The 22,252-nt window shown below is 53.2% G+C and overlaps 3 protein-coding genes across 4 annotated transcripts; all 3 read right to left on the reverse strand.

The window, feature by feature from the left end:
• Positions 1-1,191: 1,191 nt before the first annotated feature.
• On the reverse strand, positions 1,192-8,068 carry C1QB (complement C1q B chain). Its single transcript, XM_042244592.1, has 3 exons — positions 8,027-8,068; positions 3,280-3,471; positions 1,192-2,058 (listed from the first exon to the last, which is right to left on the reverse strand). Exons 2-3 carry the CDS (start codon positions 3,446-3,448, stop codon positions 1,484-1,486), a joined length of 744 nt encoding a protein of 247 aa, XP_042100526.1. The 5' UTR covers positions 3,449-3,471; positions 8,027-8,068; the 3' UTR covers positions 1,192-1,483.
• Positions 8,069-12,350: 4,282 nt separating this feature from the next.
• On the reverse strand, positions 12,351-14,582 carry LOC101123446 (heterogeneous nuclear ribonucleoproteins A2/B1-like). The gene has a single exon (XM_042244593.2). The coding sequence runs from the start codon at positions 14,437-14,439 to the stop codon at positions 13,330-13,332; it is 1,110 nt and encodes a 369-aa protein (XP_042100527.1). The 5' UTR covers positions 14,440-14,582; the 3' UTR covers positions 12,351-13,329.
• Positions 14,583-16,131: 1,549 nt separating this feature from the next.
• On the reverse strand, positions 16,132-20,497 carry C1QC (complement C1q C chain). 2 transcript variants are annotated; one of them, XM_027964883.2, is made up of 3 exons: positions 20,379-20,497; positions 19,915-20,104; positions 16,132-16,914 (listed from the first exon to the last, which is right to left on the reverse strand). In XM_027964883.2, exons 2-3 carry the CDS (start codon positions 20,084-20,086, stop codon positions 16,358-16,360), a joined length of 729 nt encoding a protein of 242 aa, XP_027820684.2. In that variant the 5' UTR covers positions 20,087-20,104; positions 20,379-20,497; the 3' UTR covers positions 16,132-16,357. The 2 variants fall into 2 exon arrangements, with proteins under 2 accessions (XP_027820684.2, XP_042100528.1); XM_042244594.1 differs by lacking the exon at positions 19,915-20,104.
• Positions 20,498-22,252: the final 1,755 nt, after the last annotated feature.

Here is a 22,252-nt window from a genome sequence, read left to right on the forward strand (position 1 = left end):
GGTTGCAGAGAGCAGGCGCAGGGCTGGGAGGGGTTCAGCGATGAGCAGGGTAAGGGGCTCACAGCTTAGCCCAGGAGATGGGGTGAGCATGAGTAAAGGCTAGATGAAGGCAGTGTGTGCTCAGACCTGAAAAACTGAGGACTGGGATTAGAGAGGTCCGACGAGTAGGGGCTGTGAGAGCTGAAATGGTCCACTCTTAGGGAGAAGGTGTGACTTGAATGAGGTTTAAAAGGATGGTTAGATAGGTGGAGTGAAAGGGGAACGTAAGATCATTGAGGCAGGAGAGCTTGCATCTTGCCTAGAGGTTAGGAAGGGCCCAGCTGGTCTGGAGTGAAGATATTCTTTATCCAGGAGAGGCGAGATTGGGACTAGAGGGTCAATTCATAGAGAGGCTTGAATGCCAGGCCCATGGGCAGGCATTATGTCCAGTTGGCCGTGGGGAGCCATCGAATGTTACTGAGCAGAGGAGCCATTGAATGTTACGTGTTCTAACTGGATGGCTGAGCCTGAGTCAGGCTGGGAAGATAGTGGGAGGGAGAGCATGTGAGGAGAATCAGAAGGGGAAGGATTGTGACCCAAGGTCAGGTAAGACTACGGAACGGCTCTTTGGCTCTTTGGGTGGAGGCATGTAGCGTTACATGCAGAAAGCCCCTCTAGGGGCCTAGATGTCTTGTCTCGAAAGAGCTCTCAGGTCATCAGTGGACAGACCTGCCTCCCAGCTCATCTGTGGGATTGAGAGCAATCCCTTCACCCCTGCAAGTCCTCAGTTTTCTCCTCTGTGAATTGGGCATGATTTAGCCTGTTTTCAAGGATGAGTGTGGGGATTAATGAGAGAAGGAAGAAAGGGTCTAGTCCAGTGTTTGGAGCACATAGGTGCTCCGCAGATGGTGTTCCCTCCCCATCTCCCATTGTGTGGCTGGCACAGAGCTGGACACAAAGCCTGGCCCTCCAGTCACCACCAATTAGATAGAGCTTCTGCTCTCAGAAAGGGAAGTTCGGACTTCCCTGATAGCTCAGTTGGTAAAGAATCTGCCTGCAATGCCAAAGACCCTGGTTCGATCCCTGGGTCGGGAAGATCCGCTGGAGAAGGGAAAGGCTACCCACTCCAGTATTCTGGCCTAGAGAACTCCATGGACTGTATGGTCCATGGGGTCGCAAAGAGTTGGACACGACTGAGCAACTTCCACTCACTCTGCTTTCAGAGGCCATTTATTATTCAATCATTCAGAGTCATTTCAGAGGTCATTTATTGTTCCATCATTCAACCAGCATTCAAGCAACATTTCCAAGCACCTACTATGTACTACTTGTGGGGACACAGAGTTGAATTAGACCACTGTCCCTTGGGCTGGGAAACTTTATTAACTCATCCATTCAGCATGCCCGTGGAGCCCTCCTGTGTGCTTTGGCCGGGATATGGGGGGTGGTGTTGGGGAGAAAGAGAGCTTGGCTGGTGGAGGCGGGGGTGAATCGGCTCCACAGGTCACACCTCTGCATCAGGGAAGAGCAGGAACCCGGAGAAGATGCTGTTGGCGCCTTCAATGCCCACCAGGGCATTCTTTTCGGTGGCCTGCAGGAAAACGGTCTCCTCCTTCTCTAGCTTGAGCACAATGCTGCCCGTAGTGACCTGGAAGGTGTTCTGGACATAGTCGCAGAAGGTGACCACTTTCTGGGGCTCTGCCTGGCCCCGCATGAGGTCCACACACAGCTGCCCTCGGGAGCTGGCATGGTAGGTGAAGAAGTAGAGCCCGGGCACCTTGCACGTGAACTTGCCGCTCCGAGCCTGGTAGTTATCGTTGGTGTTGGTGATAATGTGGTCGAAGCGGATGGGCTGGCCAGGTCTCAGGTGGTGGTTGATGGTGCGTGAGGCCGAGAAGGCAATTTTCTGGGTGGCCCTGTAGTCTCCCGATTCACCCTTGGGGCCGCGGGCTCCGGGAGGCCCTGGGACACCCTTGGGCCCAATGGGGCCCTTGGGGCCGACTTTTCCTGGCATCCCAGGAAACCCTGGGTCCCCCTTCTCGCCATTCTCGTTGAGGTGGCTAACTCGCCCTGGAAGCCCTGGAAAAGCAGAGATGAGATAAATGAGGGGGGCAGAGATGAATGGGGACTGGAAGGAGCTGGGCTGGGAGGCAGGGAGCCTGACTGGGTAGCCTCAGACAGGCCCCTGCTTCCCTCTGGGCCTCTGCGTCCCGTCTGTGAACACGAGGATGGGCAGGCCTGCAAGCCTCCTTCCAGAAAGCCCCGCTTTCCACATTTGGGATGTGCTTGGTGATAATGGGGGCCAAGGGCCGTCGGGGTGGGGAGTGGTGTCTTGCTGAACCTAGAAGTGGGCATTCGAACCTTTCTCACTCCACCACTCCAAACCCCTCCTTGGTTTGGCACAAGATATAAAGCCTTCTCTTCCAGGAGAGCGGCAGAGTCTGGTTGCTGTGAATGCGGGCTCAGGGCCAGGCAGGCGAGTTTCCCACATCCCCTCTGCCATTCTCAGTCGTGTCCCCTTGACTGACTCACATTGCCCAAGGCTCAGCTTTATCATCTGGAAAATGGGGATGATGTATTTTGCGGGCTCTTGAGGATTTGCTGAAATTGTGTGATGAGAGCAGCTGGCTGTGGTTAAATGGATGTGTGAATTACATACATCTCACGGGGGGTTGGAGGGGCAGGCAGCTTCATTAAACCCACTGACAACTCTGCAAAGGAGCACCATCCTCATCTTACAGGTGAGGAAAGAGCAGTGCCGAGGGCTGAAGCCGCCTACCCTGGAGGCACCCAGGACTCTGTGGCCACCGTGGATTTAGTGGTAAGACAGCCAAGGTTTGGCCTCAGCCTCAACATTGACTGGGCCTCCCCAGTGGCTCAGACAGTGAAAAAAACCTGCCTGCAATGTGGGAGACCAGGGTTCAGTCCCTGGGTGGGGAAGATCCCCTGGAGAAGGAGATGGTAACCCACTCTGGTATTCTTGCCTGGAAAATTCCATGGACAGAGGAGCCTGGTGGGCTACAGTCCATAGGATCGCAGAGTCGGGACACGACTGAGACTAACGCTTCACTTTCAACATTTACTGGGCTCCCCTGGGCAAGTCAGTAGCCTTTCTGGACATCAGTTTTCCCACCTGTAAAGTGGGAATCAGAATCCCTTCCTTGCAAGGTTACTGTGAAGGGCTCAGCAAGCTGATGGCTTTGCAAGTGTTTTGTGCTCTCTAAGGAGGGCCATTGACTTGGGAGGTGGCTGATGGGGCCTTGGGGAGTGACTCTCGTGCATTCCCAGCGTCCACAGTACCTTTCTCTCCCTTCGTCCCTGGAGTCCCAGGCTTGCCATCGGGGCCTGGTTTCCCGGGAATGCCCGGGATGCCAGGGATGGACGGCCCGATGCAGTTGCTCTGGGCCCAAGAGACACGGAGCAGATTCAGGAGCAGCAGCACCAGCACGCTGCCCCGAGGGGTCTTCATCGCGGCCCTGTCTCAGCTGCTCCCTGTTGGGGGACAAGACGATGTGATTGGTCTTGGCCATTCATTCCTTCACTTGCTCCTGTTCCCTGAGTGTCTCATCCACCAGACCCTGTTCTGGGTGCTGGGGATGCCGTGATGAGCAAGACAGATATGGTCCCGGCCTTCATGGAGTTAGACACAGGTCAACACGCAAGTCAATGGAACTGGTCATACGCTGTGGGGAGCGCTCTGGCTGAAATGAAATGAAAGGGGGCCCCGAGGGCTGGTTTTGTGAGGGGCGTTCTCCTGCCAGAAACTTTTTCTAGACAAGGGAGGCATCTCTGAGAAGTGATGTTTAGGCTGAGACCCAAAGGATCAGACAGGGCTGGGGCAGGAATGTTCCAGGAGGAAAAGACAGAAGGCAAAGGCCCAGAGGCCGCACAGTGTCTGGAGTGTTGAGAACCGACAGGGAGGTCAGGGTCTTGATTGCTGTGGTTTGATATTTTGGTCCAAGGGTTCTCAGTCATTAGAGTTTCTGAATTCGGGCAGCCTGTGCTTCTTCCAGTTATATCCTCAGAGCACCCCTGCACGGAAGAACCAATGTTTCTACACTGAAGAGGAAACTGAGGTTCAGAGAGGTCAAGTCATTTGCTCAGGGTCACACAGGAAAGACTGCAGCCAGGACTGAACCCAGGCTTGTGTGGCGCTGAAGCCAGTGACCTTGCCAGCATAGCAGGCCACCTCTTCCGGCAGAATATTCTCAGGTCCCTCCAAAGGCTCTGGGCCCTGGTGAGAATCCTGGGGAATGAGACAGAAACCCCGGGGCATCTTGAGCTTGTCAGCGTGGCCAATGCCCATGGCATCACTTCTCAGGACAGAAGGGACCTTAAAACTCATCTCGTCCAACCTTTAGCTTCTTCCTTCTTAAAAATGGAGTTGATATTCTTGTAACAAAAATTTAACCTTTTAAAGTGAGCATTTCAGCACATCCACAGCATTGTATAACCCTCTCCTCTGTCTATTTCCAAAGTATTTCCATCAATTCAATAACCCTCAAATAACATTCTGTACTCGCTAGTCAGTTACCTCCAAATCCCCCTCCCCGCTTCAGTCCCTGGCAACCCACTCCTCTGCTTTCTGACTCTATGGATTTACCTGTTCTGGATATTTCATAGAAGTAGAATTGTATATGCTATGTAGCATTTTGTGTCTGACATTTCATTTAGCATAATGTTTCTGAGGTTCATCTACATTGTAGCACGGATCAGTATCTCATTCCTTCTTAATGGCTGAATAATATTCCACTGTATGGACATATTACATCTTGTTAATCCACTTATTATCGATGGGCATTTGGGAAGTTTCCACCTTTTGCTCATTGTGAATAGCACTGCCGTGAGCATTCACATACAAGAATTTGTCTGAATACTTATTTTTAATTCTTGGGTATATCCTTAGTGGAATTACTAGGTCTTATGGTAATCCTGTGTTTAACTTCTTGAGGAACCCTCAGCTTATTGTTAAGTCTCCTCAACAGCATCTCTGCCCAGGCCTTTTCCCATCCAGCGCTTGTACCATCTCAGTGATGGGAAGCTCATTACCTTCGGAGGCAGCCCATTCCACCTTTGCCCATATCCAATTTCTCCCCATCTTTCAAGGCTCCTGTCAAAGCCTTTCTCTTCCAGGAAGCCTTCCCTCATTACCCCTCAGCCCACAAAAGCTGGCCACTCTCCTGCTCTTAGACAGGCGAGCAGAGTGGTCCCAGCCCATCTCCCAGGATAACCATGAGGACCCAGGCAAGGCCATGGCTGGGAAAGAGTCACGGGGTTTGGGGGCTCTAGTTCAGACCCATAGCTGCTGTTGTCTGATCCTCACAGCACTCTGGAGAAGTGGGTTGTGATTATTTTCCCATCTTGCAGATGAGGACACTGAGATGTAAACATTAGGAAACAACCCTTTCTAAATTGCCCAGTGAGTTGGTTAATGGCAGGGCTGTGGTCAGGCTGTGGTCTTCTTTGCCTAACAGTGCCTGTGCCAACACAGAATTTGGCACTTGGAGGCCTTCCTGAGACCAGAAAAACCTGCTGATTTGGGCTTGTGTGCTCAGAAAATCAGCCCCAGCCCCCTTGGTCTGGTCCTGAGCAGTTCATGGCTCAGACTCCTGAGTGAGGCTGGAAGCTGTGCTGGGTACCAGGCAAAGAGGGACTGCAAAGATGGATGTGACCAGGGCCACGAGTGACCAGCTTGGGCTCTGTCATGCTCCCGAGAGAGGCTGACATTCTATTTATCTTGCCAGAGGTTTTACAAACGACATTTTGACAACCTTAATAATCAATGCACTGGGCACTTAGCAGGTGCCAGGCTCTGTGCCAAATGCTTTACAGGTCATTCTTTCATTTAATTTGCTCCTTACAGCAGCCCCCTGAGAAAGCACCCCTGCTTTTTGATTTCACAGATGAAGAAACTGGGCAGTGGAGAGACTGGGAACCTTGATCAAGGTCACACAGCCATACGTGGCTGGGATTCAAACCCGCTTCCACTGGGTTTAAACCCCATGGGGTGTTTCATTAAGAGGCCTTTCTGCACGCCCGCTCAGTTGCTTAGTCCTGTCTGACTCTTTGTGTCCCCGTGGACCGTAGCCCGCCAGGCTCCTCTGTCCATGGGATTCTCCAGGCAGGAATACTGGAGTGGGCTGCCATGCCCTCCTCCAGGGGATCCTCCCGACCAAGGGATCGAACCCGCATTTCTTGTGGCTCTTGCATTATAGGCAGATTCTTTGCTGCTCAGCCACTGAGAAAGCCCAGAGGCCTCTCTACCTGGGGGTTAAAACACAGGCTTTGGAGCCAAACGGCCTGAAACAAGGAGCTACAGCATGGCCTGTGCTCAGCGCAGTGCTGGAGGCGGGGCCAGTGTTCCATGATGGCTGTTATTATCATTATCATTATTGCTGCTGTTGTTGGGGGTGTCACCAAAGGTGAGAGGCCTGGAGGGTCACAAGGAGAGGAACACTGCTCCCAAGAGGGTCCAAACCAGGCTTCTGCTCCTTCTTAGCTATGGGCCTTAGGCAAGTGGCTTCTCTCTGGACCCAGTTTCTCCTTCTGTAAAATGGGGATAATCCTGACCTCTGCCTAATCTCTGCTGAGCTTTCTCATCAGACTGCAAGGAAATAAGAGAAGGCAGGCGTCAGAGAAATTGCTGGGTGGACGGAGGGGGTCCGGGGTCCTGATTTCACCTCTGCCTCTGACATGCCCTGAACCAGGCAGCATGCTAAGCAGTGACTGACGGGGTCGGTGGGAGGACAGATGAGTTAGGGCTCACAATAGCCTGGCGTATTGGAGATGCTTAATGAATATTAGCTATTTTAAAGTTATCAGCATCATCTGGGAATCCCCAAGTTTCAAGACACCATAGAAGATGCTTGGAAAACTAAAGAAAGAATTTGGTCCCTTTGGGAGGCTGGGCTCAGGGAGGGGGTCTGTCAGATGCAGGCGGCCCAGGAGTAGGGGGAGATCTGGTTGGCTGCTAGGGTGGTGGGGTAGGGGTAGCGGTTGATGATGAGACTCAGGTCTCTTGGGGAAGCTGGAGGTGGGATGGGGAAATGGGGCGATCTGGGTTCTGGCCTATTTCAGGGGCCACTGAATCTTAAACTTGGGCCAAGACTTAACCCTCAGCAGGTCTGACCACCCTCTGCCTTCAGCATCCATCACCACCATCAGCCTCACCCCTCACATCTTTCCTGGCATCATCCATCTTCCTCCAGCTCCAACAGCCCCTTTCCCCCTGACTTGGAGTCAGGCCAGTTGGACCTTGAACTCCCCTTCTGCTGCTACCTTGCCACATGACTTCAGGAAAGTACCTTAACCTCCCTGAGCCTTTGGCAAAGTTTATTTCCACCTGACAGGGCTGCCAGAGGATTACATGAGATGGAGCCTAGAAGGATCTCGGTCTCTAGCACGGTGCCTGACTGACCGCACACCCTCCTGCACAAGCAGAGTTGAGTTGTGTCAATGCTAACTAATAACTCATCGCAACTCCACCTGCCATCATCCCACCTCCTCCTTGAAAGAGGCTAGCGGAGCTCTCTCACCAGACTGCGAGGAAATAGGAGAAGGCAGGTATCAGAGAAAGGCTGGGTGGGCAGAGGGGATTCTGGGTTCTGGTTTCACCTCTGCCTCTGACATACCCTGAGCCAGGCAGTGTGCTAAGCAGAGGCTGAGCTGATCTCCTTTAGGGCTCACAGTACCCCTGAAGAGTTCTGTTATTCCCCGAGAGGATCCAGGGTGAGAGGGGTTATGTCACTTGGGCCAGATCACCAGCTCCTGAGACGCAGAAGCGGGGCTCAGCTCCAGTCTCGGTGACCCCAGAGCCTTTACTCTGATGCCTCCCCATTACCCGGGGCCCCAGATAGCAGCAGACTCTTGAGCTGACCTCCCAGAGGAATTGATTCCTGAGGTCTGGGATGGGGTGCAGGAACCCTCAGAGTCCAACCCTCCAAGTGGCTCAGAGACAGAGGATGTGGGGCCCTGTATGCAGGAAGCACCACCCTCTGGCATACTGGTCCTGCCAGCCTGTCCCCCTATTGCTAGGCCCCGTCCTCACCTGGGAGCCTGTGTCCTCTGAGGCTGCTGGGCTGGGCAGAGTGGGACCGGGTGCCGGGAGCCTCCTGCTCTCCGTCCAAAGCGGAAGTCCCATTCCTCAGAGATGAGAGGGGCCTCTCCCTGACGGCACTCTCCGCGGGCCCGGCAGGCCAGCCTCCTTCCTTGTTGACCCCACTCTCATGCTTTCTGCTGTCGTCAGGCAGTTTCAGGTCCCATTTCTGCAATCGGGAGGGGTTTACTGTAAATAGGATGGGTGGGTGGCCAGTTTGGTTTCGCCAGCTCAGCAGCTGTTGGGGGGACTAGGGTGTTCCAGGGGAATGTCCACAGTGGTTGGGGGGAGCACCTGCCACGGCCCCTGACCTCATGAACTCCTGCAGGAACTGTGGTGTTCCTCCAAGAAATGGAGATGTGGCCAGCCTGCTGCCCGAGGGCTGCGTTTGCAGTCAGAAACCCTGATTCAGATTCTGGCTCTGCCACTTAGCAGCTAAACATCTGTTGCTGTTTAGTTGCTTCAGTCCTGTCTGACTCTTTGCAACCCCATGGACTGTAGCCCACCAGGCTCCTCTGTTCATGCGATTCTCCAGGCAAGAATACTGGAGTGGGTTGCCATTTCCTTCTCCAGGAGATCTTCCCGACCCAGGGGTTGAACCCTCATCTCCTGCATTGCAGGAGGATTTTAGTGGCTGTATTTACAGAATTAGGATTCCAAAGAAAATGAGTTTTTTGTTGTTGTTGTTGTTGTTTAGTTGCTAAGTCGTGTCTGACTCTTTGTGACCCCATGGACTCTAGCCCACCAGGATCCTCTGTCCATGGAATTTCCCAGGCAAGGCCCAAGGATCCAACCTGCATCTCCTGCATTGGCAGGCAGGTTCTTTACCCCCGAGCCACCAGCGAACCCTAGGGAGCCCCAGTTTCCTCTGCTGTGCGATGGGACCACAATCGCACTTGCTTTCCAGGTTGCACAGGGTGCTGCGGAGCTCAGACGGGACAGTAGAGGAGAAAGAGGTGGGTCAGCTGTAAAGCGCAGTGCAGGGTTAATTGTTAGTATCAAGCTGTGTCCCAGGCGCCCCCTTTCTGGGCTCATCTCTTCTGCTTTGCTTCTCTTCTACAGCCCTGTTCTTTTTTTGTTCTCAGAAAGTAATCTAATAATGAAAAGTGAATTGTAAGTGTGGTAATTATTTATTTATATCCCTTCCTCTTCTTCCAGTGGACCTGATCCTGTTGCTTGTTGATCCTGGCATCATAGGATTCCAGGAGAGCAGGACTTGGAGGTCATCCCAGCCATTGCTGTTCATGTTGTATATGAGGAAACTGAGGCCCAGAGGGGAGAAAGTTATCATTCAACAAATATTTATCATGAGCCTCTATGTATACTGGAGATGGAGCCACAAGCAAATCAGCCCTGGGTCCGGCCCCCAAGGAATGTCTCTTCTACCAGGGGAGACTAGTATTAAACATCAGTTCAGTTCAATCACTTGGTCATGTCCGACTCTTTGTGATCCCATGGACTGCAGCATGACAGGTCTCCCTGTCCATTACCAACTCCTGGAGTTTATTCAAACTCATGTCCATTGAGTTGGTGATGCCATCCAACCATCTCATTCTCTGTCATCCCCTTCTGCTCCCGCCTTCAATCTTTCCCAGCATCAATCTTTCCCAGCATCAGTCTTTTCAAATGAGTCAGCTCTTTGCATCAGGTGGCCAAAGTATTGGAGTTTCAGCTTCAGCATCAGTCCTTCCAATGAATATTCAGGACTGATTTCCTTTAGGATGAAATGGTTGGATCTCCTTGCAGTCCAAGGGACTCTCCAACTTTTTGAAACCCCATGGCCTAGAGAGTCCATGGAATTCTCCAGGCCAGAATACTGGAGTGGGTAGCCTTTCCCTTCTGCAGGGGATCTTCCCAACCCAGGAATCAAACCCAGGTCTCCTGCATTGCAGGTGGATTCTTTACCAGCTGAGCCACAAGAGAAGCCCAAGAATACTAGAGTGGGAAGCTTATTCTTTCTCCAGTGGATCTTCCTGACCCAGGAATCGAACTGGGATCTCTTGCATTGCAGGCAGATTCTTTACCAACTGAGCTATCAGGGAAGCCCTGGTATTAAACGTTAAGGGGCACAATGGTTTCACTGCTTCTGTGAAGAATGTCACAAGCAGTGGCTACTGGAACCCGTGCCTCATCCTCGTGGCGGATCAGGACTCAGAGCCAGGCATCCCTGGTGCTGAGATGCAAGCCCTCTCACTGAGGCTGCATCCAAGGTAACATGAGGCCCCTCTCAGGGATGCTTGCCCAGCAAGTTCCAGGAGCTGCCATAGGTTGGGAGGGCTCTCTCGACATCGGTGCTTGGAGGTAGAAAATCATTTCGCTTGTGGATGCTGCTTGATGGAAACGAAGTGTTTGCTGTAGTGGGTGAGAGACTCATTTGATAAAACCCAAGGGCCTCTGGGCCCAACCAAATATAGACCCTCCAGTAATTTGGTGGCTGGTGACAATGGGAAAAGTGAACTTGAACTTGAGGTAGACACAGAAGGAGCCTAGAATAGGAAGCAGCATGGTTTGGGGCCAGGAGGGTTGGAATCGGCCCCCTGCAAGTTTGAATCCCAGGCCTACCTCTTTCTAGCTATGTGGCCTCAGGCAGCTTCCCCCCATATGAACCAAGGACCTGGGCATCTACCTCCTGGAGTGGTTGTGGGGGGCCAGTGAGGTAGCCCTGCATGTCCAAGGCTTAGCTGAGCACCCAGCCCTTGGTAGGCACCAATGCAAAGTTGAGAGTAGTATCATTTCTCTGAAGAGAAGACAGAAATCTTGGAGCCTGTATGCACAAGAGCCATGCCTGGATTGGAAGTCAGGAGCTAGGGAGACCCTTGGCCCCTGAGTGAGAGCCAGCTGGTCTCATGTATGCGTACCTGCTAAGTTGCTTCAATTGTGTCAGACTCTTTGCGACCCCATGGACTGCAGCTTGCCAGGCTCCTCTGTCCATGGGGATTCTCCAGGCAAGAATACTGGAGTGGGTTGCCATGGCCTCCTCCAGGGGATCTTCCCAACCCAGAGCTTGAACCCAGGTCTCCCGCATTGCAGACAGATTCTTCACTGTCTAAGCCACCAGGGAAGCCCAAGAATACTGGAGTGGGTTGCCTTGCCCTGCTCCAGGGGATCGTTCTGATCCAGGGATGGAACCTGCGTCTTATGCCTCCTGCATTGGCAGGCAGATTCTTTACCACCAGTACCACCTGGGAAGCCCAGCTGGTCTTTGACTTCGGGCCTTCCCTGATGGTGCAGTGGTTAAGAACCTGCCTTCTGATGCAGGGGACGTGGGTTCAGCCTCTGCTCTGGGAACTAAGGTCCCATGTGCTGCAGGGTAACTAAACCCATGTGTCAGAACTACTGAAGCCCACTGCCCTGGAGCCCAAGAGAAGCTGTTGCAATGCCCCCTCGCTGCAACTAGAGAGCTGCCCCCTCGCTGTAACTAGAGAAAACTGCACACAGCAAAGAGGACCTGGCACAGCCAATAGATAAATCAATCTTTAGACAAAAGTCACTCACTTTCCTCCCTGGTAGAGAGGGATTGATGGAAAAGAAGCCTAAGAGCCCCCCACACCCCGTGGTCTTAAAAGAGGCCCCCTGCCCCCTGGGATGCCTCATTCCAGCTCCTCTCCCACCCTTGCCTGTGCCCTTGAAAGCCCTCACCAGCTCCCCTAAGCCCAGCAGACAAGCTGGTGTTTTTCAAAGGCCGGTCCCTCCTGACAAAGAGAGAGCAACAAGAAAACAATTATGGAAAATAGAAACGGCACCAAAATGGTCGCTTCCAAAGTACAGGTCTCTGATCTGACACCGTGGCCTACATGAACGGTGTATTGATTTTTTAAACAAAAGAGAAACGAGAAGAAAGATGTATCACTTGAGGCACTGCCGGGCAGACCGCTGAGTGGCTGCTGGGGGCTCACTGTGAGTGGACTGGCCCCATGACCTCTGCCTTGTCCCTGCCAGAGGCTCTCAGACCCTGTGGAGCAGCCTGGGTTCCTGGGCTCTGGCCTCTGTTATCTCTGTGTGTGTTTTCTTCTCTCTTTCTTTCTCATCTGGCCCGTCTCCCATGCCCTCCTATGCATGAGCCAGGTGTGTATCAAATGCACCTGCCCTCTAGGACGCTCATGGTCCAGCAGGGAGGCAGACTTATAGGGAAATAAGTGCATAAAAGCCAACTGGAGGACGATATCTGTTGAATTCGCCTGGCAAACCGCCTGCCCACCCACATCTCTGTCCTCCCCAAACCTGTCTTTTGGTATGACCATATTTATTTGTGAAATCCAAAAAAAGAAAAAGATTAAACTCAGGAAAAAAAAAATCATGTTTGTGGTTCCCAAGGGCAGAGAACCGGTGGAAGGAAATACAGAATAAAGGTTGTCGAAAGGTACAAGCTTCCAGTTATAAGATAAACACAAACCATGTAATGTATAACAAAAACTCATACACCACAACAGCAAATACCAAATTGTGGTATGGACCAAGGAACTGAATAGACATTTATCCAAAAAATATGTACAAATGACCAATAAGTTCATGACATGTTATTCAACATTTTTAAAGCTATAATGAACAAGGGGACCAAAATTAGCACAGCTGTAGGATATTACAAAAGTTGTTAAGGGAGTAAGCCCTAAGAATATTCATCATCACAAGAAAAAAAATTTTTGGTAATCATTTCATAATATATGTAAATCATATCATTACACTGCACAGTTCAAATTTTGATATCCTAAAACAGGAAGAAATTTAAAAGGTAAAAATGCAAAACGTTCAAAGAGGACAAGCCACTACTGTTTTACTTTTAGAATTATTTTATTAAATCTTAAATGTACAACAGCTTCTTAACTCTACACATGAAATACGTTTCTTAAGAAGAATGATATTAGTCTTAGTCTCCCTTGATTCTGGCTAACAGTTTTTCAAAACTTCGAGAAAAATCTTGAAAAAGGTTTCCCGTGTCAACCGAATCTTGGAAATGGGACATTATCAAAGAAGGGATGATTCTGCACTCTTCCAGAGACCGCTGGAAAGGCAGAACATTTCAAAAGCTAAAAAACCAGCTCAGAAGCATTTTCTTTAAGTCTTTCCTCCACAGGAAGATAGCGCTCGTACATGGCTGAGCCCACTCACAAAGTGGCTTCGGTACTAGCTCGGGGGTCTTCTGCCGTGGTGCTGCGCATCTGTGCGTGGCTGAGGTGAGCGCTCCCTTAGCACTGTTACCTTGATCATCCGCAGCACCTCCCTTCCCTCCGGGCGGTAATTCCCTCCTCTGTACACAGTCAAGCCCACGGCCACTGAGAAGGCCCCCAGCGCCTTGTCTCTCCACAGCCCCCACGTCCACTACTGCCTCCTGGACCATGGTTTCCTCCAGTATACGACCCGCCCGTGTTCCTGCTCTCTCTCAGCTTTCCACTCTTCAGTAAATCGTACCTAGAAGGTTTCTGCTTCTGATTGCCTGAATCGCTGACATTGCGACTTGTGTGACTTCCTCCTCCATAGCCGTCACAACGGGCTCTGAAGCCCTCATCCTGGTAGCCGTCTGCAGACCCTCCACCACCGCATCCTCCCCGTCCTCCCCCGTAACCAGGCCTGAGCCCCCAGCTGCCACCTCCAGCTCTTCCTCCGTACCCGTGAGAGCCATCCCCAAGCTGACACCCTCTTCCATACCCACTGGCTCCTCCTCTGAAGTTCCTTCCTCGTCCTGCTCCCACATTTCCACCAACACCATGAAAATACCCCAAACCAACATCGCCTCCTCCTCGACTTCTGAAATGTTGGCCTTCTTGCCTCTCTTGTCTAGACAAGGCCTTTCTTACTTCTGCACGATGACCATCGATGATATGATTTTTCTGCAACACGATCTTATCCACGGGATCATGGTCCTCAAAAGTAATAAATCCGAAGCCTCTTTTCTTGCCAGACTGTCCATCAGTAACTATCTCAATGGCGCTGATTTTTCCGTACTTCTCAAAGTAATCTCTAAGATGACGTTCCTCTGTGTCTTCTGTGATTCCGCCGACAAACAGCTTCTTCACAGTGATGAGAGCCCCCCGCTTTCCATGGTCTTCTCTTGGGACAGCGCGTTTGGGCGTAACCATCTTCCCATCAATGAAATGAGGTCTGGCCGCCATGGCGGCATCCAGCTCAGCCATGGAAGAGAATGTGATGAAACCAAATCTTCTTGATTTTTGGCTGGCAGGGTCCCTTATTAACACACAGTCTGTAAGATATCCCCACTGCCGGTAATAGTTCCACAGACTTTCTTCTGTGGTCTCAGAGCTCAAGTCACCGATAAAGAGTTTACGGAATTGTTCTTTTTCTCTCTTACTCCTCTCCGAAGGAACAGATTGTGAAGCTTTCTTCATCACTGGCTTACTAGCTTCAGCCATTTTTCCGATGCAGAGGAGGGTGAGAGAGATCTCAGGGGGCCAGCAGGGGCTGAACTGGGTCCCCACGCTATGATGAGAACCTGCACCTAGCCCTTCCTGACCCTGGGGTGCAAGCCTCCACTGCCCTCCACGGGAACTCAACACTGCTGCTACTGCCTCTGGAGTCTCTGTGGCCCTTGAATCAACCTTGAGTAGCTTTCAGGTTTTCAGAATAGGTTGATTGGTGAAACAGGTTGATGCAGGTTCGCCTGGTTCCAAGAGCTCTTCTGTGACTCACTCCTGAGATGTAAGACAGCCTGGAGCTTGCTGGAAATAGTAGTCTTCTCAGACTTCTATAACAGGTCTGAGTCCAGAGATCTGCTTTTTGTTTTGTAAATAAATCCGCAAGTAATTTTGCTGCACATGCAGATTCGGAAACCTGGGCTCTAACAAGTCATGCGTCTGTGGTCCAAGTCGGTGGAGGATGCTGTGGGGACACGAAGGGAAGAATCAGAGAAGGCTTCATGGAGGAGGTGATCCTTGTGTTGATTCCTGACAGCTGAGTGTGTATTATCTAAGTGGATTGTGTGAGTGGGGCAGGAGCTCTCCAGAATGAAGGAACACCATGGGTAAAGCTCTGGAGGTATGAGACAGCAGCTTTCAGGAGCAAAGAGGCAAAGTGGATGGAGGTGGGTGGAAAGCTGGGCTCTAGCCTCCGCTCTTAAGGCTCAACTTGAACCTCTGTGAGCCCCACAGGGCCTTGCAGAACCAAGCTGAGACCCCAGCAGGGCTGTGGCGGCTCTCCCTGGCCTGGGTGAGTCTCATGTCTCATTGGGCTCTGAGGCCAGAGCCACAATCTGGGCAGGAAAGTTACACTTTTTATCTCTTTGAACCTGAGCTGTCAACCCCTTGCGGTCGGCACAGTGAAAGTGCGGTAGTTCACACCCAGCTTCCTGGTTCTCCAACAAGATGACCCAGCTGGGCCCACCCTTAGGAATCTCACAGTGAAGCCCAGATGGCTTATGGGAAGCCATGGTTTTGGATAATCTCCTGGGGGCCCCCAGAGTCTCAGTTATTTGGGGGGAAATCAGACTCCAAGAGTCAGATCCTCCCTCACCCATCCATGCCCACCCAGAGCATAGTTATGAATGTTAAATGATTTAATAGGCGGGTTAGCATCACACCTGGTGCACAGTAAGTGTTCAATAAATGTTAGCTGTTACGATTTTCTTGACTCATTCACTCGCCCTGCTTTCAGTCACTCATTTACCCACTATTCATTCATGCATTCACCCCAACGCATTCATTAATTCAGCACAAATTCATAGCACATCGTGTCTGCGTCTGCGCTGCGCCCACCTGAGCCCCAAACCCCTCTTGTGATGGGTGCTCCAGAAATTCAACAGGGATCAACATAGGATGGGAATTCAAACACATTCCCGTTCACCTGTGAGCATGGATATCTTTAAGACAGCAGTGCCTCTCACATGAACAAGTGACAGCAGACACCCCCTTGGGGACCCCTTGAGGCCTTTCGGTCACATTTCAGCAGCTCTCTCCCAAATGGCCGAATGGTGCCAAGCATCTGAACCTTGGCACCAAGCTTTACTGATGCCTGAATCTGGAGGCCACAGATGGCTGTGACAGGTGCGAAGTGGGAGATGAAGGGAATCGCTTTTTAGGGAATCGGCAGTGAGGATTCAGAGCCGTGCATAGCTGTTGATTTAGTTATTTATTTATGTGCTTCCTGCCTCTTCCCAGACTTGGAGAGCACTAACCAGAGGAGGAGGGAGAGAACTCAGGACAGGAGGGTAGGGTGGGCTTCCTGGAGGAGGCGGCGTCCATCGGTGGCAAGAGGGGCCTGAGCGTCGATGCTGCACAGCGGGGAAGCTGCGGGAGACGGGGCGGCCCCCGGGGGCCCAGCGCAGACCTGCCCACCCTAGTCAGGGAAGAGCAGGAAGCCGGAGAAGATGCTGTCAGAGCCTTCTGTGCCCACCATGCCGTTGTAGTCGTTGACCGCCAGCCACACCTGCTGGCCTTCCTGCAGCCGCAGCAGCACGCCACCCGAGCTGACCTGCTTGCTGCTGGTCATGTGGTCGCAGAAGGTGGCCACCTTGAAGCCGTTGCGGTAGAGCAGCACGCACAGGTTGGACGTGTGCGACGTGTGGAAGACGAAGTAGTAGAAGCCCGGGACTTGGCAGGTGAATTTGCCCGTGTCCTTGTCAAAGTGCCCCTGCGGGTTGGTGATGACCTCGTTGAACTTGACCAGGCTGTTGGCCTCCGGGAACTGGCCAGTCTGCCGTGTGACCGAGAACACCGACTGGTGCTTCTGCTTGTACCTTCCCTCCACACCCGGCTCCCCGGGGGGGCCCACGGTGCCGGGAGCCCCCGGAATCCCTGGGGTCCCCATGGGACCGTTTTTCCCAGGATAGCCAGGTGTGCCGGGGTCTCCCTTCTGGCCCTTGGGTCCTCGGGTCCCAGGGGTAGCTGGGATTCCTGGGGAGAGAGCAGGTGGGAAGGTAGTGAAGGGGCAGGGGATGGGAAGAGGGACCCGACAGTCCTCCAGGGGCCACCCACCAGGGTTTTGTCCCTGGACTCTCCTTCCCTGAGATGGCGGCCTATCCACCTGGGAGCACTGTGCAGAGAGTAGGAGGGGAGGGAGACCTTGGTTCAAATCCTGCCTCCCCTTGGTCTTGCCCTCTAACCTTGGCTAAGGCTTGGTCCTAACTCTCAGCCTCGGTCCCCACATTTGTGATGGAGAGGGTAGGACCAGGAGGCTCAGGAGGTGTCAGAGCCGGGCTGGATCTCAGAGACTGTGCCAGAGGCCATGACTGTTAGCCCACAGACACCACTTAGCCTCAGATACCTCCTCACCGAGAAGTCTACGAAGATGGGTCAGAGGCAGATTTTCTGGAAAGCTCCTAAAACTTAAACTTTAGGCCCCATTAACTTGCACTGACCCCGTCATGGTCCTTTGGGTAATTTTATATAAGTTTTTCAACTTTTTATGTTGAAATAATGACAAATTCACAAGAAGTTGCCAAAAAAAAAAAAAAAAGGATGAGGAAGTCTTATGCATTCTTTACCCAGTTTTCCCCAGTCTTGCAGAACTGAAGAATGAAATCAAAATTGAGGCACTGACCACAGCTCCTCTTTTACACGCACTGTTTGTGTGTGCGGTTCTAACAGTTTGTAGTGTATGGAGGTTTGTGTAAACACCCTCCTCCCTGCATCAAATGTATCCGTAATTTTGTACTATTTTTCTTAAAGAGGGTCCTCAGTATTTGATAAGATTCAGAGCTCCACAAAACTGCTTTCTATGTCTGAGCTGGAACCACTCAGGCCAGCTTAGCACATGGGGTCCACCAGAGGGAGAATTCCAGGCCGCCTCTCTCCAACCCCTCGACCCCCTCTCAGCCCAATTCAGCCCCTCTGACAGCTGGCTCAGCTCAATTTCCTTCAAGTTACGGATGGGGAAACTGAGGCCAGAGACCTGCCCAAGGCCATGCCACTGGTAGGAGGTGGGGTCAGGACTCAAAAAATCAAGTCTGGCTGAGTCCCAGTCCAAGTGTCTGATGCTTGTTGCCGCCCTGGTTATCAGAGCTTCTGTGAGCTTCTTCTCCCCTTGTCCAAACCATACTCATCTTTCAGGGCCTGACTCCAGTCTCCTCTTCCAGGAAGCCCTCTCTGACCACCCCTGCTGGCCGTCGTGGCTGTTTCCCCTTCTGACTGCCTTTATGGTGGGTGTTGGTGGAAACACACTGTAACAGAATTCTCTGCAACTGGTGAGCCACTTGGATCCCAGGTTAGAAGAGAATCAGAACCCAGCAGACCTGGGCTTCAGGCTGTGCGATCCTGGGCAGGTGACCTCCCCTCCCAGAGCCTCCATTCGCCCAGGTGAGATAAAGGCATAATGGAAGGGATCCCCCCGGGGTGGCTAGCAGAGCGGGGTGGGAGCACGGGTGTGCTGGGCACCTCATGGGTAGTGCTCTGAAATGTCAGGTCTCGGGGGTGGCCATCAGCAACGCTGAGCAAGGCTGTGCCTCTTTCTTCAGGCAGTTGGGGTGGACACGCCCGTGGGGAGGGCAGCCTGGGAGGCAGTGGATGGTAGTGGCGGGAGGCTGTGGCCTCGGGAGTCCAACAGGATCCCAGTGTGTGACTTCGGGCCAGTGGCTCAATCTCCCAGAACCTCAGCTTCGGCATTTGTAAAAAGGGGGTAAACCACATCTTCAAAGGATTTTGGTCTCAGCTTTCTCATTTGTAAAATAGAGTTAGTTTTTTCTACCCCTAAAGATGAATCTGTGGAGAGCACTTGGAACCTGTGTCTGGCACAAATTAGGAGCTTGGTGCCCATCAACCACCCTGGGCAGTGAGATAGCCAAAGGCAGTGGTGAAGTTCAGGGTCCTGGAAAAATGGCAGATCTGGGGGCTTCCTTTGACTCAGGCTGAATTGGAGGATTTCTTCTGGAATGTTGGTATAATTCCACTCTCTTTCTAGGAGGGCAAGTGACAGTGGGAAATTCCTGAGGACATCCTCCTCCACTGGTCTCCCTCACCCAACGCCTCTGCCACCTCCGTCACCTCTGCCCAGCCCCGCCCCAGCCTCCTTCACACCCACTCTGGACACACTCCCCCCCAAGATGTGTGCCCACCACCATACTAGGTGCCCCCAGACTCCAGCTCTCACCCAGTACCCAGCGCCCATTCAGGTCCTCAGCCCTCTTCACTCATGCTGGGGCTTGCCTGCGAATCTCTGGCAGATGGTTCTGTGACTGCGACCCTGACTCCTCACTCCCCACCCCTCCAACTACCCAGAGCCCTAGGGAGGGAGGGGAGCACACGCCCCTGATAAAGACAGGGATGACAAGAGCAGCAATGACTGGAGTCTGCACTTATGGATACCTACCACATGCTGTTTTCTATTTAATCTCATTAATCGTCACAGCACCCCTGTGCAACAACTGCTGCCATCTCCCCATTTTACAGATGAGGAAACTGAGGCACTGGGAGGCTACATAAGTTGGGCAAGTACACACAGCAGGTAGGGGGTGGGGAAGCAGTGGGGCTGGGACTTGAACCCTGGCCATCTGGGCTATAGTCACTGGGGACCACGTTAGAGGGCAAGTTGCGGAAGTGTTGGAATAGAACAATAGCGAAGTGTTTTAGAAGCTTGCCAAAGATTTCGCCTGGATTATCTCCTGGGACCCTCCCCACCACCTTCTCAGACAGGCACTCTAGGTCTCTCCTTGATATCAGATGGGAAATCTGAGGGGCCAAGAGGTGAATTAGGGAGACTTGAGGCCTGGGCTCTGAGGGGAGAGGGGGCAGACCTGCCACAAGGGTTAAAACTCGGCCATGGGAGCGGGTGTGGGCAAAGGGACCACCCTCCTCACCACCAAGCCGCTGTCCACCTTCCTTGAGTTGGTCCCGGATGGACAGTCCAAGCCCTGCCCTCAGGCCCCAGGTGGCCTCTCCCTGCCAGGCCAGCAGACTCACCTGGTTCACCCTTGGGCCCTGGCAGTCCGTCATACCCATCCTTCCCGGGGGCCCCGGGCAGGCCCGGCATCCCAGGGATCCCATAGCAGTGTGTGCCCGTCTGGCCCCCGAGTGTCCGTGCCAGCAGCAGCAGCAGGTTTAATACCAGGAGGGGCCAGGCGCCGGGCCCCATGTCCACCTGGGGAAGGAGCTGGATGGGGAGAAAGCTGAGCTGGCCTCTGGCCCACCCTCCTCACCCTCTCTCTCCCCAGGGGGCCATACTTCTCAGCCCTCGGGGGCCGACTCCCCTTCCCTGGCCCCTCTCCTCTGGGGGCCACCCGATGGATGGGGAGTGGGGCCCCTGCTTCAAGCTCAGGCCCCTGGCTCAGCAGAAACAGGGATCTTCCTTCCCGTTCCAAGTCAGGCTGTCCCTGAGGGCACGTGTCAGGAGGTGGCAGCGGGGAAATGCTGCCATCTGCCCTCACCTGGACAGGTGGGAGGTGTCCGGTCTGGTCACGGAGAGGTCCTCGGACTGGCTTCCCCTCTCCAAGGCTGGAGGATGCCGTGTCAGAGTGGACCCAGCCAGGAGGACCCGGAGCAGACTGGGCAGCTCCCTCCCCGCCTCCCCCCAAAACCACATCCCCTTTCCCATAATTTTTCCTGACTTAGCACTTTATCCTGGGTGCTGAGCTAGGCTGACCACAGTGATACCCCTGTGTGCCCCCTGGGTCTTGAGTGTCTGAAATGAGGAAATGATCACTTCCTTGGATCTGGTGAAGGGTGTGTGTGTGTGTGTGTGTGTGTGTGTGTGTGTGTGTATCAGTGTGTGTATGAACCTCAGCTGCCTGGGCAGGCTTCTAGAGTCAAGTTCAGCCCAGCGAATGCCCATCCCTGTTCGCTGCCATTTACTGTGCCTGAGACAGCTACTTCACAAGATTCACAGGAGGAAGCTATAACCCTCCTCTTTACAGATGAGGAAACTGAGGCTGAGGAAAGTGAAACCCTTGTCCAAAGCTGCACAAGTGAGTGGTTTCTTGGGTCCAAACCCTTGCCCTGACCGCTTCATAGCTGTCCCCAGAAACAAGTCTTGTATGCACTTGTCAAATGGCAGGTTTTATCTTAGAAATGTCCACACTGAGCATGTTAAGTCACTTCAGTTGTGTCCGACTCTGCGACCCCATGACTCTAGCCCACCAGGCTCCTCTAGCCACAAGGATTCTCCAGGCAAGAATACTGGAGTGGGTTGCCGTGCCTTCCCGACCCAGGGATTGAACCCACGTCCCTTATGTTTCTTGCATTGGCGGGTAGGTTCTTTACCACAAGTGCCTCCTGGGAAGCCCGACTTTCCATATGCTCCCTCCCATTTGCCCTACTTGGGGGTGCACTCAGAGGGGGCGAGCTTTGATAGAAGGCAGCCTGCTGTGGCAGACAGACTCCTCTGGGGTCTCCTTTCAGCCCTGCTGCTCCCTTGCCTGGAGGCCTTCAGCAAAGCACTGGTGGCTCTAGGCCTCAGTCTTCCCATCTGTATATTGGGGTGAGGTGGGGGAGGGGAGGCCCAGGCTTTGTGTGTTGGCATTTCTTCCTCTGCTGGGGCCCCAGGTGAACCTACCTTCCCTGCCAGCTCCACCTTCCTCACCTCCATCCCCAGCACCCCACCTCTGCTCTCAGAGCCTATCATGGCTGGCTAGGGGTTGCCAGTCGGGGCCAGGCTGGCAGAGCTGAGAGAGGTCCATTATCCCCTTCTCATGAGAAATTTCGGGGAAGGAGGAGGTAATGGGCAGTAGAGTGTTCCAGCCCTGACCCTGTGCCTGCCATTCATTTAAGTGAGTGGTTTGACTTCCCCAAGTGTCGATTTCTGCTCTGTAAGTGGGGTTTCCAGGAGCTTCCATGCAGGGCAGGGCTAATGCACACGCCGTGCCTAGCCCTGTGCGAGTAATGAGCTGAGTTCGGAAGGCCACCCCTGCCTCATTCAGGGCCTGTCTCCCCAGCTGGCCCTCCACCCTGTGGCTCTGGGCTGCAGAGTGTGCAGCAAGAGCGAGAATGTGAGGGCACTTGGCCCTGGAATTCTCAGGAGGGTGGAGGGCTGGGGAGAGCAGAAAGGAAGGCCGCAGCATCGTGAGGGCTTGGGGGACCTGCCAGAGGGCATCCAGGGCCCCTGCCTGTCTTCGGCCCTCACCTCCTCTGCGCCTGGTCCGGCTTGTCCAGCAGGTGGCAGCCTCTGCCCGTGCGCGGCCCTCCCTCGCCCTGCCCGCCTGGCCAGCTGGACTCTGCTGGGTCCCCTCCTCTTGGAGGGGCCATGATCTGCCTCAGCAAAGAGGAGTGGCTGTGGATGGAATTTAGGGTACAAGGCATTGGTGTA

Source organism: Ovis aries, chromosome 2 (assembly GCF_016772045.2).
Source record: "Ovis aries strain OAR_USU_Benz2616 breed Rambouillet chromosome 2, ARS-UI_Ramb_v3.0, whole genome shotgun sequence".
Classification (NCBI taxonomy): Eukaryota; Metazoa; Chordata; class Mammalia; order Artiodactyla; family Bovidae; genus Ovis; species Ovis aries.

Excerpts from the sequence above, each read along its gene's own strand:
- C1QC (XM_027964883.2), bottom strand. The coding sequence starts at position 20,086 with ATGGGGCCCGGCGCCTGGCCCCTCCTGGTATTAAACCTGCTGCTGCTG. Across the intron at positions 16,915-19,914 it reads AGGGCCCAAGGGTGAACCAG|GAATCCCAGCTACCCCTGGG; the intron begins GTGAGTCTGCTG and ends CTCTCTCCCCAG.
- LOC101123446 (XM_042244593.2), bottom strand. The coding sequence starts at position 14,439 with ATGGCTGAAGCTAGTAAGCCAGTGATGAAGAAAGCTTCACAATCTGTT.
- C1QB (XM_042244592.1), bottom strand. The coding sequence starts at position 3,448 with ATGAAGACCCCTCGGGGCAGCGTGCTGGTGCTGCTGCTCCTGAATCTG. Across the intron at positions 2,059-3,279 it reads AGGGACGAAGGGAGAGAAAG|GGCTTCCAGGGCGAGTTAGC; the intron begins GTACTGTGGACG and ends CTGCTTTTCCAG.